This window comes from Nannospalax galili, unplaced genomic scaffold, assembly GCF_000622305.1.
Source record: "Nannospalax galili isolate Female #2095 unplaced genomic scaffold, S.galili_v1.0 scaffold606, whole genome shotgun sequence".
Lineage (NCBI taxonomy): Eukaryota > Metazoa > Chordata > Mammalia > Rodentia > Spalacidae > Nannospalax > Nannospalax galili.
In genome coordinates this window covers 330,275-348,242 of record NW_008355477.1, presented here as the reverse complement: position 1 = coordinate 348,242, position 17,968 = coordinate 330,275, and the positions used below count along the sequence as shown (strand labels likewise).

Genomic DNA, 17,968 nt, shown 5'->3' with positions numbered 1-17,968 from the left:
ATCCCAACATCTAGAAGGTAGTCAAATACCTGCTGATTCTACACAGGAAGACTGCAATGTGTTTTCCTCTGAGCTCTTCAGAGGTGCAGTCGGCTGTTGTGGTCCATGGAGATACACACAACTGTGAGTGGACATTATCAAATGTGGGCATAACACAAATAATGGGACATCAAGGAAAGGAAAGCAAAACAATGCCTTGCTCCCTTTTCCACTCCCCATTTACTTTGATAATATGATCTAGGGACAAGGCTGAGTAAGTGACCTAGCTGGCTGGGCAGCATGTAAAAAAATCATCACCGGGAGCAACTATGTGGCAAACACGGCTGCATAGAAAGGCTGCATTTACTGGGCAAGCTCTTTCAAAGCTATGTTTATCATTGTTCATTTTTAGCCATTGGTTAAAACATTAAGGGAAAGCCTTAAGGATCCAACGGAGTACAGGACAGGGCTGTAGACTACGGCCACTAGATTTTGTAAATAAAGTCTGACTAGAACATTGTCACATGCCTTTGTGCTCATACTGTCTGTGGCTGCTTTCATGCTAGGATGGCAGATGTGAGCAGGCACAGCCAAGACCTATGGCCTGAGAATCTAAATTAGGCGTCACTTACCTGGCCATTTGTAGAAAATGTATGCTGAGCCCTGCCACTGAATAAAGCATTGTAGGCCTTGATATACAAAATGGTTAATGTCATGAATAAAACCAGCCCACAAAACAGGGCATTCTTTTATTTTCTCTCATCCATTCTTTGAAGAGCAAGCAAATGGAGCTGGCTAAGGATCAAAATTCTGTCACTGTTGTTGTTTACTTGATTTTGCCACCAATCCACAAAATATGGCTAAAACCAATATTAAACTACTCCTGATGGTGCCTAAATAGGTGAGCAGCCTTTTGCTCCTGCAGTGTGAGCTTAGAGGACAGAGGAAGGATGACATTCCAAAGGAGCACATTATTAAATGAATAACAAATGGTGAACCACAAAGCACAGTTGTAAAGCTGGGATTGGAGACTCCCTCTCTTAAAAAGACCAATGTGCGTCCCATTCTTCCTCCATCCCAGAGCCATCTCCAGATCAATTATCTCATGTGTATGTGTACATTTGGTGTAAAAAAGAAAAAGGCAAAGGAGTGACTTTGGACTAATACAATTCATCACCAGCCCCAGTGAGGGGGAGTTTACATCATGCAGACACTGGCCGTTTTGCAAGTTCTTGGATACAGCAAGACTAAGAAATGATTTCACTAAGACCATTTACCCTAAATTGACCTGTATTTCCAAGTAACAGAAAAACATAATCTTAAAACGCACAATCGTTATTCAGGTTGATGCTCAGTTTCAAGGAGGACAAATCTGAATCTCTAAGAAATGGGCCAAAATTCTGCTTTTCTAATGAAATAGCAAAGCCAAGTCAAGAGAAGTCTGTTCATGGAACTGATAATAGACAAGTGGCAGATACACCAAATGGCTCAGAGATCTCTTTCCACATTTAAATTTTCTTAAAAAATACATCAAAGGATGCCATATCATACCTACCACATATGTCTTGCACCATCTGGCCAGCCACTTTTCACTATAGCCTATTCCCCAGACACCATCTCTTCAGATGTCCATTTTGGCAAATTCTTACAGAGAAAAACTGCATCTAAAACTTTCTTTATATCATATTCATATAAACAAGTTAAAAATGTCCATAAAAATGTGATAATTCATAGATCCTTCATAATAGTGTAGTGTGTTAAATGTTCCACTTTGGATTTTTTAGCACATAAATCATATAGTCAAGAAAAGTGCTTTTCTCCCTAAATGAAACAAAAGAGAACAACAACAACAACAAAAATTGAGAGCCAGAGTGCACATTTTGCTAATTTAAAAAAGAAAAAAACTGTGCTGGAGAGATGGCTCAGCGGTTAAGAACACTGACTGTTCTTGCAGAAGACCTGGGTTTGAATCCCAGCACCCACATGACAGCTAACAACTGTCTATAACTCCGGTTCTAGGGGATCTGACAGCCTCTTCTGTCCTCCACGGGCATTGAATGACACGGGTGCACTTACCTACACGCAGGCAATACAGGCATACACATAAAAATAAAAATAATAAATAAAATATTTTTTAAAAAGAAAGAAACTATATCTATGTGATCAAAAAGATTCAAATGAATCTGTTAAAATAATAAATAAGTCACTGATTCAAATTTGTTTCTTCTTCTGACTCTATCCTCCAATTTATTTTAAACATTATTTCCAATTTATTTCATTTCTCTCTTCGTGTATGGCTAGAAACTTTATTTGCTTCTGGAATTGATTTTAGCAATGATTTGTAGGAAGTGACCTAGCCTGACTATTATTATTCTGGTAGATTCCAATTTCCTACCTGTAATAAAAATATTGTTCATCACCAACACTTTTTTTTTTTAACATAATAGAGCATCAGAGTTGTTAGGATCCCATTGTTTTTCTGCTCAGCGATGATGTGCTTCCAGCAATTCCAGAGGCGTCTGTTTTCACAAATGAAGTGACACCAAGCAATCCTCTACGGAAACAAGTGCAAAGCTGGCTCTTCATCTTTTTATTAGTGGATCCATGATCTACTTCCTCTAATTGCCTTATTCATTTGCTCCACTTACTCCATCTCCGCTGAATCTGTTTACTCAATTCTCCCACTTTAATTCAATGCTCTTCATTTGAAAAGCCCTCACTTGTAATGATTTGGCATTTGCTATATTTATCTGAGAAAAACCTGCTTGCTTTCCAAAAATAAATAAATTAAAAATCCCTGAATATTCCTGAACACTTGGTGTGGAATTACAGTTGCCCAGCAGCATTCTCTGCTAAAAGCTATGAGAGTATTGTAAAAACACAAACACTTTTCCTTTGTAAAGACTTGGATTATTTTTGTCTAAAATTAAGAACAAAGCCATTCTGACTGAGTTTCTAAAGAAACAGATCTCTCAGTGGGAGTTAGTGAATCGCAATAGCTCAGATGTGTTGCCCTGCCTAAACTCCCTATGGGAAAGGACACCAATCCAAAAAGCTGAGGTCGATTTATAAATCTAAGTTGAATTTACATTCTTAATAGACACAGTAATAATTATCCAAATCTATTCATTTGCAAGATATTGGGTACTAGCCATTGGGCAACAATACGTCTAATTAACAGACAGGCATTGCCACTGTCACCAAGAATTGAAAGCCAGTGGGAAAGAATGAACAGAAGAAATCACATTGTATATAAAAAACTCTGTGTGAAGTGGAAAAAAATGTATAGGATCACATTTGGGGATTAAGAACTCTTGCTTAAGGCTAAAAAGAAGAAAGGAAAAAAAAAAAAAAAAAAAAAAAGAACAAGCCCCCAAATTTTAAAATTTATTTTGTAAGTAGCGATGTAAAAATTTAAATGTTCATATCAATGAAATAAGCATTGGTTTCATACACATAATGCTAAATCTGAAGGAATACTAGGGTGATAAGCATCCAAACCCCTTCGTACCTACTATTTTATCACGATAGGCAAGTGGACTGTAGCACTACAAAGATTCATGTGGGAGTTCTGACTTTGCACAGCTGGCATATGAACTTGTTCATCCAAATCAAGAACAAAATAATGATCACAATTCTACTTGCTGCAGATGAGGAAGAATACATTTTTATCTAAGCATGTATTATACATGTGATGCCATCTTTTGGTAGCTTGGCATTTTAAAATTATTTAACAACTAGTGTTCATGAATTTTGGTCATTTTTAAAGTTCCTCCAAAAAGTATTTTTTTTTTCCTTCTAATTCTGCCTCTAAAACTACAGCTAGCAAGTTTTCACATACAGGTTGCTGGGGATGTCGTAGCAACTTGCAGACCTTGTCACTAAATATTTAACTGATGTAGAATAACGGCAGTCCATGAGACTAAACGGTCTGAGCTGTGAAATTCTGTTGTGAAGATTTTATATCAATTTTATGTCTTTGTTTTTTAGGGAAAAACAAAAGCTATGTTTTTGTAGAGAGTAAAAGGTCTTGCAGAGCCAAAATGGTTTTATCTGCCATGGATAAACATTATATTAATAAAAAAGCATGCTTAAAGCAAAATAAAACTTTAGGGAAAATTGCTATAAATTGTGACAAGTTTTCTCATGGGATAAAGCTTGTAATGTTATTACACAGGCAATCAAATTAGTATCTAATCATCATGGAAATGAATCTCTAAACTTTCATCTCACTTCCTCAGCTTGATGAATATTCCCAAGAGCATCTCTTATTGCTGTTTGGCCATGTGCATAGATTAGAAAAATGAAAAAAGAAAGGATACATAGAAGAAAACACAGGCTGTTTTCTTTTCCCCTTAGGGGTGAGGTAGGCTTGATAGAAGGATTGATCTAAAATGTCAACTTTGAAATTAAATTGCTATGTACTTATTGCCCCATTGCCTCTAAATTGTATATTTAAAAATGGTTAAAATGGCAAATTTGCATGTTTTATCATGAGTCTAAAAATGTTTTTTAAAAATTTTGTCTGTTTAAGATGAAATGCTAATGAATGCAGGAGAAATTTTCTATAAAAACAAGCAGCCTTTCCCCAGTATGCTATGAAGTTGGACTACATATAGACACTGGTTTTGTATGTTGCTAATGGTTGGCTAGCAGCGATTTCATATGGCTCAAGCTATATATTCAAAAAGAAGACATGACTGAAGAATTAGACTGTCATTGGATGTAAAAGCTGTAAGAAAGAACCTTAGCATGACGGCTTTCTATAGTAGCACCAGTGCAGTTATAAAACATGTTTTTGTGCATTTTATGACAGTTTCTATCTTGGAGTGAAAAGATCAATTACAGTGCAGTGAGATGTTGTTAACCTAACTGGCCGAAGTGGTTCCACAGGACATCAAACTTGATATTAGGCATAGATAGCTTCACTTTCTGATATTTTCTTACCCACCAAAACACTGATTTTTCAAAAGATCTAGTCTTTATATCAAAACTGTGACATAGTCTAAGATTTGCTTTAGCATGGGGCCCATGGTCAATTTTCCTTTTCCAAATCTTTAAGTTATAATTAGCAGAAGACCACCCTGTTCCATCAATGTTAGGGGACAAAGCTGACGTCTCCTCTCTCAAGCTCTTACTACCAATGATTATTACATGTCATAGTCTGACACACAGAAAGAGCAGTCATGTTAAAATAAGAAAATTACAGTATGTTCAAATCACTCCAATATTATTAGAATCAATGCATATTTGGCATGCATGCCCCTCCAGCCCCTCTTCAACATTAGCACAGAATAGCACATCCCGTGTCCCTGTAATATAGCATGCACAACATAGGACTTTAGTTATGATTAATTATCTTAGTTAAAAAAAAAGAAAGATAGTCTTTCCAATTCAGCTGCCCAAGGTGACAAACTACGGACATCCTTCGATGAGATGCCATATTCAGTAGAACGACTTGCAACAGGAATGGATAGAACAGAGGCTGCACTATTAATTTAACATTAGCCCCCAAGAAAAAGGAAAAAAAACCCACCCTAAACAAGACCATGCTATCAGGATTGTTTCAGAGCCATTTAAAAAGAGGCAAACCCTTCTAACCCTTTTCAGTGAAAAGCTTTAAACAGGCTATTGTCAGAGCGCCGGGTACCTTTTCTCTCTTGGCTTTGTTCAGTATTTTCCTCGGCTGCAGTTTCCATGGCTGGCTTCATACCATCCACCAAAAATGCTTTTCCCTGCTTCCCCCCCAAACACACACTTTTTCCCCCTCCTCTTTCTTTTCTTTTGGACTCCCCTCCGTTTCTTATTTACACCCGCCTGATTGAGAGGCTCTGTTCTTCACTACAGCAGATTACAGTCCCTTACAAGACGCAATCCCTACTGGTCCATAAAGACAGCTGCCAAGGAGCAGGCAGACATACGTCACTAAGGATCCCAGTTATAAAACAGCTATTCTGTGCTCCCCACGCCCAGTGCACCCCAGGAAAGGTCCTGCTCCCCCACAATCTCTTCCTCCTTAAGATCACTCTCTCCCTCTCTCTCTGTCTCTCTCTCTCCTCTCTCCCCCTCCCTGCCTCTTTCTCCTCCCTTCTTTCTTCTTGCCAAACGCACCCAATGAATAGTAATTAATTCTCCCAGGAAAGAATAGGCTTGTGACATCAGAGGAAGGGATGTGGAGGAGAAAGAAAAGCGTCCCCTCCCACCACGTGACTTTATCTGGCCACACTATATGTTGCCTCTCAGGAGAATGCCTGCCTGCTTTCCCATACCGCCCCTTTCTGGGGCATCGGTTTTGTTTATTCTATTTATTCCTGAACTCCAGCAAAGCATCTTCAAAGGACATGCCTATAATCTTTTACTCTCTCTCTCTCTCTCTGTCTCTCTCTCTAAAATAAACACCTCTTTCACAAATCTGTAAACAGATTGTTTAAAAAAACACTCAAGACAGAAGAAAGAAACTACACAAGAAGGAAGAGTTTCCAAGCACAGATTTAATGATAGGAGCATGGCAATTCGGTATTGGAATCCACACCTTGTATGTATTAATATATGTGCTAGTAAGAGAAATTTTAGTTCAAGCCTAATTTGTAAAAAGGGGCCCATGCTTAATCAATAATCAGCACATTGCCAAGTGTAAGAGTTCATATTTTGTGGTTTTTTAAAAGATGAAAATCAAAACGTTTCTTTTTTCAGTAGGGTATGATTACATCTACACGCCATTTTATTCATTAGAACCCCTCACTCAAAATCTCAAGAAGGCATTTTGAAGAGCATTCTAAACATGCAGCCTCAAGCCTATAGTAACAATAGTTTTTCTGGTTTCACGAGCCATTCTGCATAAGCAAATACTATGAGATTGATGCTCTTTTTTTTTGTGGAGTTGGTGTGTTCAAAGAGCCACTGCTGGGTGAGGGAGGATGGGTTGCAGGTGTTCATGAAGATCCTGTGGTCACTCTGGCTACAGTCCATGCAGCTATCAGTCACAGGGTGGTACAGGGTCTTGTCCTACAAGACGGAGCAGGGAGTCAGGCAGGCAGCACCAGGGATAACAAGACACCAGTCATGGTAGGCAACGAGGAGGCATGGCAGCCGCTTGGGACTCATGTCCCGCCGGCCCTGCTCCCTGCATGCAATCAGATGCGGCCCAGCATCCTCTGCCTTGTCATGGGCCCAACGTCACTTCCGGGCCAAGGCCCTCAGCACTGCCTGCTCCAATCAATGCCACTGGTTCCCTGTGAAGTGGCGTGGACCTCTCTCTCTCTCCGTTTTTTTTGATCTCCCTGTAGCCCTGGCTGGCCTGGAACTCGCTATATAGACCAGGCTGGCCTCGATCTCACAGAGATCTGCCTGCCTCTGCCTGCCTCTCTGCCTCTCAAAGATTGATGCTCTTAACCCATCATCAGCACCTAAGCCTTTATCGTGATTATGAGCCTTACTTTTCAAGTGTCGCCAATTTCTGCATTTTTAAAATGCATTTGGCCCACTTACCTCCATTATCCCTATTAGAAAAAAAATCTAGAAACTGATGTCACATACAAAGATGACCATTGATAACCACAAGATAAAGGATTCCTGGACCTACAATAGTCTGCTTGATACGTACCTTGGAAGAAAATACTAAAGACAAGTTGGAGGGCTGGTGAGATGGTATATTGGGCGAAGGCACCTGCTACCAAGCCTGACCACCTGAGCTCTATCTCCTGGACCAATATGATAGAGGAGAGAACTGATTTCTGCAAGTTATCCTCTGACCTCCACATGTGGACACTTGTTTGTACACACACACACACACACACACACACACACACACACACACACACACACACACACACACACCAGTGTAATTACAATAACATGTGGACACTTGTTTGTACACACACACACACACACACACACACACACACGCACACACCAGTGTAATTACAATTAAAAAATAAGACAAGTTGGAGACTACCTCTCCTCAAAACACTCTCCAAGTTTTATAGGGTTGTTGATCAATAGCTCAAAACAATGCGCAGAATCCTGAATCAAAATCCTGTGACAGCTTGATCTTTTAATACTTTGATTTTAGATAATCTCCAAAACCTTTTTATACCCAATACCTCTGGTGTGTTAAAGGAGAAAAGGTTGTGAAACCAGTTTGGCCTGTTTCAACACTTTCTTTTAGCTTTCCATCTCACTTTCCACCTTAATTATTGTCTCAGAAGACAATGCCAACTATCAATTATTTCCCCAAATTATGGCCTCTGTCAATTTTATTGTCTCCCCATGAAGAGATTGGAAAGTTTGCAGCCTAAAACTGCAACCTTTAGGCAAAAGATTCTTTTGTGACATGACTACCTCCATGGGAAAATCTACAGTGTGGTCTAATGGGGTAATTTCGAACATGCTGTATAAAGAAAACTTAGGTCCATTCAGAAAGAATGGTACAAAATGATGCATATAAATGTTTTAGTTGTGGTTTGGTCAGGTGGCTCAGCACTTGCTGCTAAGCCTGACCACCTAGGTTGGGTCTCTGGGATCCACAGAGCGGAAGGAAAGAACCAATTTTACAGTTATTTTCTGACCTTCACATACACATATCATGGCACATATGTGCACACACAGTGAAATAAATGTAAAATAAATAAATGCAATAATAAAAACTAAAAGAACACAGTTGTGATCAGCTACGCTAATGTGTTTTTACAAACTGTTTACCAAAGTCATTAGATTCTAGAACTGACAGAGTAGCCTAATTTCTTTGGTTCTTCCTTTAGATATTTAATTCATTTATTTATATGAGACATGGTCTGACTATGTTGAGGCACCCCACTACTGGATCTAGTTAGAAATACTATTTTAATATTAATGCAAGTGGAAAGGTAAAATATGGAAGACAATCTAAATTTAAAGACAGCTGTTAGTACTCATACTGACAGACAAAATCATTGGACAAAATATTCACAAACCCTCCAATTGATACCTTCTTCCAGTTTCACGCTCAAAAACTACAGGCAAATGAACATCTCATTACTTTTCCTTACTCACACCTTCAGGTTCAATAGAACCATGATGTATGACACATCTAGAAATTGCCATTGTGTCAGTTCATAAGCAGCCTCAAATTCTCCCTGATGTTTATGATAAAGAATATGATTCACAAGAGAAGTGATAAAAAAACTGTCAAGAAGCAATAAGAAAGAATATATGCTTATAATATGTTTGAGAAATGCATCCATGTTTTTTTGGTCAGAAAGGCTGAATATATAGAATGAACAGGATGGAAAATGGCTTCCTCAGCTGAAAATATGTCTTTGAGCCTCATGCTATAAAATAGGAAGAATGCTTCTGAAAGCCAACACAGGAATAAGAAATGTTGACAGAAAATGAATGCATTAGATTGAACCTTATGAAAAATTGCTGAAATTGCTTAAAAAGAAGTACAGTTTCACAGAGCCTATTACCTATTCCCGCAAGTCCTCTGTGGACTCACAGCTCAGTAAACATGCACATCCTTGGAAGATTGCTCCTACTGCTGATGTCTACAAGAAGTATGGCCATGAAGAAGCCACAGTGCCTTTTCCAGGTGGCCCACAGGCTAATACATCAAAGGGGACTTGCTTAACCAGGGTACTCCTTCCTGTTACTGGTATCACACGACAGAGGAGGATTCCTTAAGGTATATACTGCATTCCAGAAATTGAGTTACTATTTTCTGCTACGTAACAGTAGTTGTTCAACCATCTGAAAGTTTGAGTTGATTTACCTGTATATGATTATCATAACCACATGGTTCTCAAATGATTTTGCCAACATCCTCCTCTTCCAACTTTCTGGAATTACATTTTAGATTACTTTGGATCTCAAAGTGACTCGAGTCAAGAAGAGATGCTTTCAAATTCCTTCCAACTACTAATTCCTACACAGTTTTCAGGGCTTATAGAACATTTATATGACATGAAATATACTCTAGCATAATGCTTTCTCATTGTCTTTGAAAGGAAAGTTTTCATAAATGTAAGAAACACAAACTAGAAATAGAACAAGAAATTTAGAATATGCTTGTCAAGAATTGGGTCTTTCCCATAACTAGACTTTTTTGAAATGTTAGGAATTTTGCAAAGCCTTTGTCCCCCATTATAAGAATTAAATTTCTATTTTTTTAGTCAGGTATGATGGCTAAGGCCTATAGTCTCAACATTAAGAATTCTGAGGTGGGAGGACTGCAGAGAGCTTGAGGTCAACATGGGCCACTTAGTAAGTTCTAAGCCAACCTCAGCTACAATGTGAAACTCCGTCTCCCCCCCCAAAAATTAAGAAAGAGGTCTGCTAGGATGGTTTAATGAGTAAGAGCACTTGCTGCCAATCCTGACAACCTCATTTGATCTCTAGGCCCCACATAGTGGGAAGATAGAACCTATTCCCCCAAGTTGTCGTCTGAGCTACACATGTGTGTTGTGGCACACATGAGCTTATGCACATGCATATAAACTGTCATTTAGTAATAAATAAACAAATTGAATTGAATTTCTAATTTTTTATGCAACGTGAGTTTTTGGAAAATACCTTTGGATTTATGACATATTATTTTCCCTTTCCAATATCTTTCCTCCATACTTCCTTCATATTACAGGAAATGACACCCCATGAAGAGCTGAAAGAACAGACCAACCAGGTGATCTCTGTGAATACTCTTAAAAATTGCGAAGCTTTGTTTGAGGATGTAGCTCAGTGGTAGAGTGCTTGTCTAGCATATACAATTCCCTTGGTTCAATTCCCAATAACACACACACACACACACACACACACACACACACACACACACACACACACACACACACACACACACACACTCACACAAATAAATGGCAAAACTCCACATGGATGACCTGTCCTCCTCATCAGCTGTTTACTTAATGACAGGCAGTATCCTCATTAGAAGATCGAGGAGCTCCCAAACAGCAACTGTTGAGTTTGGCAAGCATCAACTTGAGGTGTACTGAGCCTCTCTCTCCTGACAAAAAAAAAAAAAATCCACAGAACTAATGTTCAAACAGATAAGAAGAGAATAAGTTTGGTAGGGGCAGCCTGGGACTTGGCATGATGGCAACAGGTTCTGCATGGGAAGTTTGCACATTCCTGGCCTAGGAATGGGCTCAGCACAGGTGGCACCATGGCATGAGGTGGAATGTGCATTTTCTTCAAGTAGGGTGGGTCACATCTGTCTCAAAGTCAAGGTTAACACTGTGCCTCCTTTCCTCTCTCTTTTCAGGGTTGCTTGATCTCATTGTGACTCATACTAGGGGTCAGGCCATTCTTCCATGAAGTGCTGTCCGGAACATGGAGGGTATTTGAGGACATCCCTGGCCCCCGCTCACTAGATGCGTGTTTCCAAATGTTTCCTGGGGAGGAAGGATCAGTCTCCAGCCGAGAAGCATTGCCTTCAATCTAGTTTTCGTGGCTATCATGATATTCTCTTATTAGCCAATGTCTCTCAAGCCTGGCTGCACCCTGGAGTCATCTGGGAAATTTTGACAATATGAATGTCTGGTCCTCCCCCAGAGATTCTGACTGGATAGTCAGCATGTGTGCTGTGGTGTGAAATGGTGCGGTGTGATGAGAACTGTAAAATCTTCCCCAGGTAATTCTGCTGTCGGTAACTGAGACACAGTCAGAACTTCTTTTGCAAGAGTATACAGAGTACACAGTTTGATGGATGGATAGGAGACCAGAGAGACCAGTGTCAGGGCAACCACAGCAAACACAGAAGAGATAGAGGCTCTATACCCAGCTGGGATAAAAATAGCCAACTGCACATCAAGCCGAGAAATGGGGGATTCAGAGTTGAGCCCTACAGGAAACAGAAGGAGATCAGGGGACGTAATGATTTCCTAGGGCCAATGTGACAAAGGAACATAAGCTTGGTGGTTTTAAGGAACAAAAACTATTCACTCACAGTTCTGAAGCAAGAAGTCCAAAGCCAAAGGGTAGACAGTGCTGTGTTTTTGCTGAAGGAAACTAGGGGAGGATCCTTTCTTACCTTTACCAGAGGTCATCAGTGATCATCAACATTCCTTCTTCGGCTTGATACTCCACTCCAACCTCCACCCATGATACCATATGGTATTCTCCCTTTGTATCTCATAAGGACATCAATCACATTGGACTCGAGCCTATCCCAATCAAATATGGCCTCATCCCAACTTCATTATATCTATAAAGTCTGTTTTCAAATAAGAGCACCTTCACAGGTCCTGGGAGCTAAGACTTCAATATATTGTCATGTGGGCGGTGACATACAACTCAACCACCACCAGATGAGGAAATTGGGAAAGACTATCACATTTGGAAGCCATGTGAGCCATGTCTGTAGAGCTGCTCCATCTAGGCAGAGTTTAAAAATGAAGAGTTGAATGAGAGGAGAATGAATTATAGCATGAGTGGGTGTGATACCAAGGCAGAAGGTGCAGAGGAGAACACCATGCAAGTACCACCTAAATTCAGAGGGCTGTAGGAGAAGCACTCGCAAAGGATGCTGAAGATATTGGAGAGGATCCAGGACAGAGCCGTGTTACAGAGGAGGGAATTTTAAGAAGTGGGGGATGTGCTACAGTCAAGGCAATCAGATGTGGAAGACCTGGCAAAGACCACTGAAATGGAAAATTCCAATTTCCTTGCCAGCAGTATCACAGAGACTAAAAGGGAAACCAGTTTTTAAAAGGTTTACAGAAGGACTACTCAGAAGCAAGGGAGAGGAAGAAAGGGTAGCCCATGTTCTAAAGAAATATAGTGAGAGAAGGCAGGGAAAGGGCGAAGCAGATGAAAGAGAAACAACACAGGTATGAGAGAATCCACTGATATTGCAAAAAGCAACATGGTTTGAGAAAGAGCGATTTAAGATACAATTACAAGTGAAATCAAGAGAGGCAGGCACCAGCTACCTGTGGCAAGTGGGATAGCTCCCTTTCCAACACGGTAAGTAAGGAAAGGAAATAGAAGAAAACAGAAAGATGGTACTGACTGGGAGGTTATAAATGCAGCCTGCTTTGTGTGCAGAAGGGTGCTTTTATTATATGATGGTGCCCATGTCACAGCATTAGGAGGGATGACCACTCCTAATGGATGACATAATAGAAGGATGATGGTCTTGGGGTTTTTAAGGTAGGGAGCTTGTCTTGAACCTGTGTTGTTGAGGACCTTAGTGGACATGATTTTTTCAGAATATCAGAGATCCTAAGGAGAGAGGGTGATAAATGATATCCTTACTGTGTCACCACACTGGGGAATAGATCCCAGCATGACAGTCATACCTAATCAACAAAAGGAGAAGAAAAACGCTGAGAGCCAGGTGATTAGTGTTTGATTAGTGTTTGTTATCTTTTCTTTGTTTTTTGAGAAAAGAGTCTTCTGTATCCCAGGCTGGACACAAACATGTTTTATAGCCAAGGATGACCTTGAACTCCTAATACTGCCTTTACCTCCTGAGTATTGGGAATTATAGGTACACACCCTCACACCCAGTTTACATAGAACTCAGGGCTGTGTGCATGTTAGGCAAGCACTTTACAAACTGAGATGTGTCTGTAGTCCCCATTTTCATTTCTTTAAAAATAGTTATGATAAAAGAAAATGTGCACTTCTGTGTACACAAGACATACAGGCAGTTGATTTAATGACAAGATGTTTTCTGGTTCGTTATCAAATCTCATGGGGATCACCCATTCTCTCATTAAGAGTGGCGCACCATCAAGAAGCACTTTCTGCTAAGGTTCCCAATTAATACACCTATGCAGCATATACCAGGTCAGTATGAATGAGGGGTAGGGTTTCCATGTTCATTTGTTAGTTCTCAACTGGAGCCATTGGGATTCTAGTTATATCCCTATCATCGCTCCTTCTTATATCACCAGAAGTCCCAGATGATGGAGTACTCTACCTACAGTCAATAGCTCAGCTTTATGTTTGGGAGAACCTGGGTGGTTCTGCTAGAGACTTGCCTTGCATCATTTATCAAAACCCCACCATAGCCAGCCTTCCAAGCTCTGGCTTTGTTCCTGAAGGGCACATCTTTAGGGGACTTCGTGGGTGACCTCCACCCACTGTATCTTCAGAAATCTCTAACCTTTCCATCTTCCCAGTAATAGAAGACAGTCATGTGCATTTACCTGCCTTCCACTCAGAAAGGAGATGATCACTTGTATCAATGCAACTTTCAGTAGCGTGCCCCCAAGGAAGGCTGCATAAGACAGGTAGGTCTCTGTATCTTTGTCCTGATTTGCCAAAGGAAGGAAATTGTTTTCAAATTTGAGGTTAAATCACGAGACATTCAGACTATAGAAAAAATGCCCAAAAAAATCTCACAAGTTGAAAAGGATGGGATGTGCACAGCAGGGTAGGGCTAAAGATGAGGCGACTCATTTAGGGGCCCTTCTGAAAACTCAGGGAGCATCACAGGATTCATTTTGTTGTTGTTTTTGCATAGAAGCCATTTTGACTGGCTCCCTGCACTCAACACACATTTCCCTGAAATTGAGTCAATGTGCAGATTAATGAGATTCTATCTGTTGGGCTGCTAGGGAAAGGCACTTTCTCAGACAGGCAAACAGAACCCCACATTCATCTTGGAGTGGCAGACCACTCCAGGCCTACCCACAACAATGTTCATTTCATATTGATCTGAGCAACAGAACGCATCAAACAGACCAGTTATATTTGGTAGACCTTTGTAGATGTGTCTCTTTAACAGTTACCAGGAAAATTTAAGTGCTACCTGCTGAGGACACTTGACCAGATGAGGGCTCTGGCTACATGTGGAACCTAGAAAATGGGCTCAACTTTGTCTCTAGAGAATGCAGGGCCACCTATCTGTGAGATGCATGATACAGACCAGCACTCAGGGACAGGGACAGCAGGTGTCCTTTGCACTAGCATTGTGGAGGGAAGTTGATTATTTTTTATTTTTTTACCTACATGACAACATTGAGAGCAGGCATCACCCTCTCCCTTAGACCAAGACATCAAGAGCAAAGGGAACTTGGGCCAAGGTCAGAGACTGAGCAGAGCCTTGGCCATCAGATGCCAATGTTGAGAATTCAGATATCAGGCAGTTACAATAAAAAGACACAAAACTAAATAAGGGCCCAGGTGACAAGGGGTTCAGCAACATCAATCATTTAACTTTGAGAGTTCAGGTCACCACCAACCATTTGCTCAGCATAGCTCTCTTGGGCTGGGGATGTAGCTCAGTTGGTAGAATACTTTCCTGGCACACATGAAGCCCTGGGTTCAATCCCCAGGCACCTCATAAACCAGTTGTGGTGGTGCATGCGAGCGATCCTAGTACTTGGTGAGGGATGGAGAGTGGGGATTTGGGGGCGGAGGCAGGAGGATCAGAAAGCCAAGGTCTTCCTCAGCTATTTGCTGCCCTGACTGAATGAGGCTCTCACGGTCCTATTCTCACCCACCATTCCTTCCAGCCAGCTTCACCATGACCAGCCTTATGATGCCACCTGCCCTTTCTTGAGCCTTGATTTCATTAGCTAATGGAGGGAGTCATGTAACAGCATCCTCCACCAGGCTATTGTTAACATAGTGAGATGCTGCAAGGCCTCCACATGCCTCCTACTTGGTACTGACAAAATGCTATTTCTGTTTTGGAAGGTTTTCATGTTCCTAAGGAAGAATGGAGCAGAGAAAGAACTAGTGGGTGATTGCATATCCTTCTAGATCTTTCCTCGTCCCTCAGTGGCTCACTTTTTTTTTCCTTTTTTTCCTGTACTTTTTATTTTATTTTATTTTATTTTTTTGAGATAGGGTCTCCCTGTCGCCCCAGCTGGCCTGGAACTCACTATGCAGACCAGGCTGGCCCCAATCTCAGAGATCTGCCTGCCTCTGCCTCCTAAGTGATAGGATTAAAGTCATGGGCCACCATGCATGGCTAGTTTTGCACTTTTTGAAAGGCTCTTACTCCATAGCCTGGGCAACCTGGAACTCATGGCAGTGATCCTGCCTTAGCTTCCTGGGTGCTGAGATTACAGGAGCAAGCCAAGTGAAAGCATGCCAGGCTTCACTTCTGTGCTCCGTGCACTCAACCAGTCCTCTCTGAGGAAGACGACCAAGGATGCAATGCCTGAAATTAGCTTGCAACCAAGCAGGTGTGACTGAGATGAATAAGGGTACAGGATTATAGAAAGCATGCTTCAAAGGATCCTTACTCTTTAACAGATGGAAAAAATTGGTTTCTAGAAGCTGGAGGGCCTTGCTGACACCTCAGAACTTAAGACCAAATTAGATTTGCCCCTAGTCAAATATTTTTTTGTCACAAACACAATTGAATTTCTTCATGCCAGAGGCCACTCACACAGAGCTACCTTCACGGGCATGTAATGTGCATAGTCTTGACCTAAAAGGAGCTTCTGATTCCATAGTCTTGAAATTCTGTGATAAGAGACAAGGTCTCATGTATCCCACCCCAGTATGCCGGGATTACAGGCATGTGCAGGCACACCCAATTTATGCAGTGCTGGGGATCTCACCTAGGTCTTTGTACATGCCAGATAGGCACTTTACCAATGGAGCTACCATTTCGAGCCCTTTTTAGTGCATTTTCAACAAACAAACCACATTTTCATTTTCCATTGAGCTCTGCAAGTTTTGTACCTAGCCCTGCCTCTAAGACCTAACCCTGTAAGTTATCAACATCCAAATATATAGCAATATGATTCTGAGGTCAGGAAGATGCTGATAGCTATGTTCACTTCAAACCATTTGGCAAAATCCTGTTGCTTGCCCTGGGGAGGATAGCTCGAAGTTGGCAGCGTCACTCAGTTATAAAGTCAGTGGAATCAAGAGGGGTGGCTTTGCATTCGAGGTGGCTACTGTCACTGTCAGTTCAGAGGAAGAATGGTTCTTCAGCACTTGGCTCTGTCCTTGGTCTGTGCCATAGACATGGCAATGTCACCTAGAGCCTCGAGAGGGCAGGCTACCTATGACCCTTCATTTTACCACCTACACATGTGAGATGAAAGCACTGGCCTCAAACAATCTAGAATTTCTTCACAGAAAATGACAAGAATTTTAATTCTTCTGAATTCCTGATTTTATTTGAAACAAAAGTTACATATGAAGAATTCCAAAACAGGAAAGAAAATTTAAAACCATGTAGCCCTTCTCTCCTTTTCCAGTCTGCAATCAGGACAAAACAGGACTAAAGAGTTCAATTCTCTTGACTCAGAGCCCAGATGCTGATCTGCACCTCATGCATAGTTAGCAAATATTCTCTTAGGATAAGGCATAAATGCCAACCCTATAAGGTATATGCTAGGCAAAGAAAATGCTTCCCAAAATATACATCTTTGCTAAAAACACACAAAATACCTTTCAAAAATAAAATCTCATTGGACCAAAGTGGAACATAATAGAAAAGAGAACACCAATCTTTGGAAATCAACAGTTGTTAATGTCAATTTATCTTTTTAATGAAAAGCCACTGATAAACCATGCCATAGGATGAAGTGAGCTAATGCATGCCACAGGCTTTCCTCAAGACCTAGGAACACTCAATAAAAGGTAGTCTCTGTGATTAATAGGCAGGACTGGAGTTGGGTGTCAAGTGCTTTCTGGCAATGGCAATAAAGTTTCAGGACTGAGCTTGTCAACCTGCCTCGGCCAGGGCGTAATGCATGGATAATGGTCACCTGCTCCACCCACTCTCGGGGGACAAACTTGCATCATGAGAAATTCCCAGTTCCCCAGCTGAGATCCCACTTGTTCCTGCCGACTCAGGGAAACTATATCCAAGTGCAAGGCAGAGACAGTGGTACTTGAGCAGAATAAATGCAAATGTTTATAAAAACAACAAAAAAGTCAATGTGCCCCCTACACACATCTTTATGTATAACCAATGATTAGAAGTCCTAATAGTTTTCCCCCTGTAGCACACAAGTGCAATATAGTTATATCCCAGAATGGCTGCCTTAGCCTCAGAGCTCTTAAAATGATAAAACAC

At 40.9% G+C, this 17,968-nt stretch overlaps 1 protein-coding gene across 8 annotated transcripts in view; it reads right to left on the bottom strand.

The window, feature by feature from the left end:
* Window positions 1-17,968, bottom strand: part of Gpm6b (glycoprotein M6B) — a 172,099-nt gene that overhangs the window by 42,950 nt on the left and 111,181 nt on the right. The window contains exon 1 of one of the 8 annotated variants that reach the window (XM_008852880.3): window positions 5,630-6,147. The exons of 3 other annotated variants lie outside the window; for them this stretch is intronic. In XM_008852880.3, the coding sequence (XP_008851102.1) occupies window positions 5,630-5,690 (61 nt within the window). In that variant the 5' untranslated portion in view covers window positions 5,691-6,147. Of the gene's footprint in view, window positions 1-2,374; window positions 2,412-5,629; window positions 6,148-17,968 lie in introns of those variants that run through there. 4 more of the 8 variants (XM_008852882.3, XM_008852877.3, XM_008852881.3 and 1 more) reach the window with 4 other exon arrangements.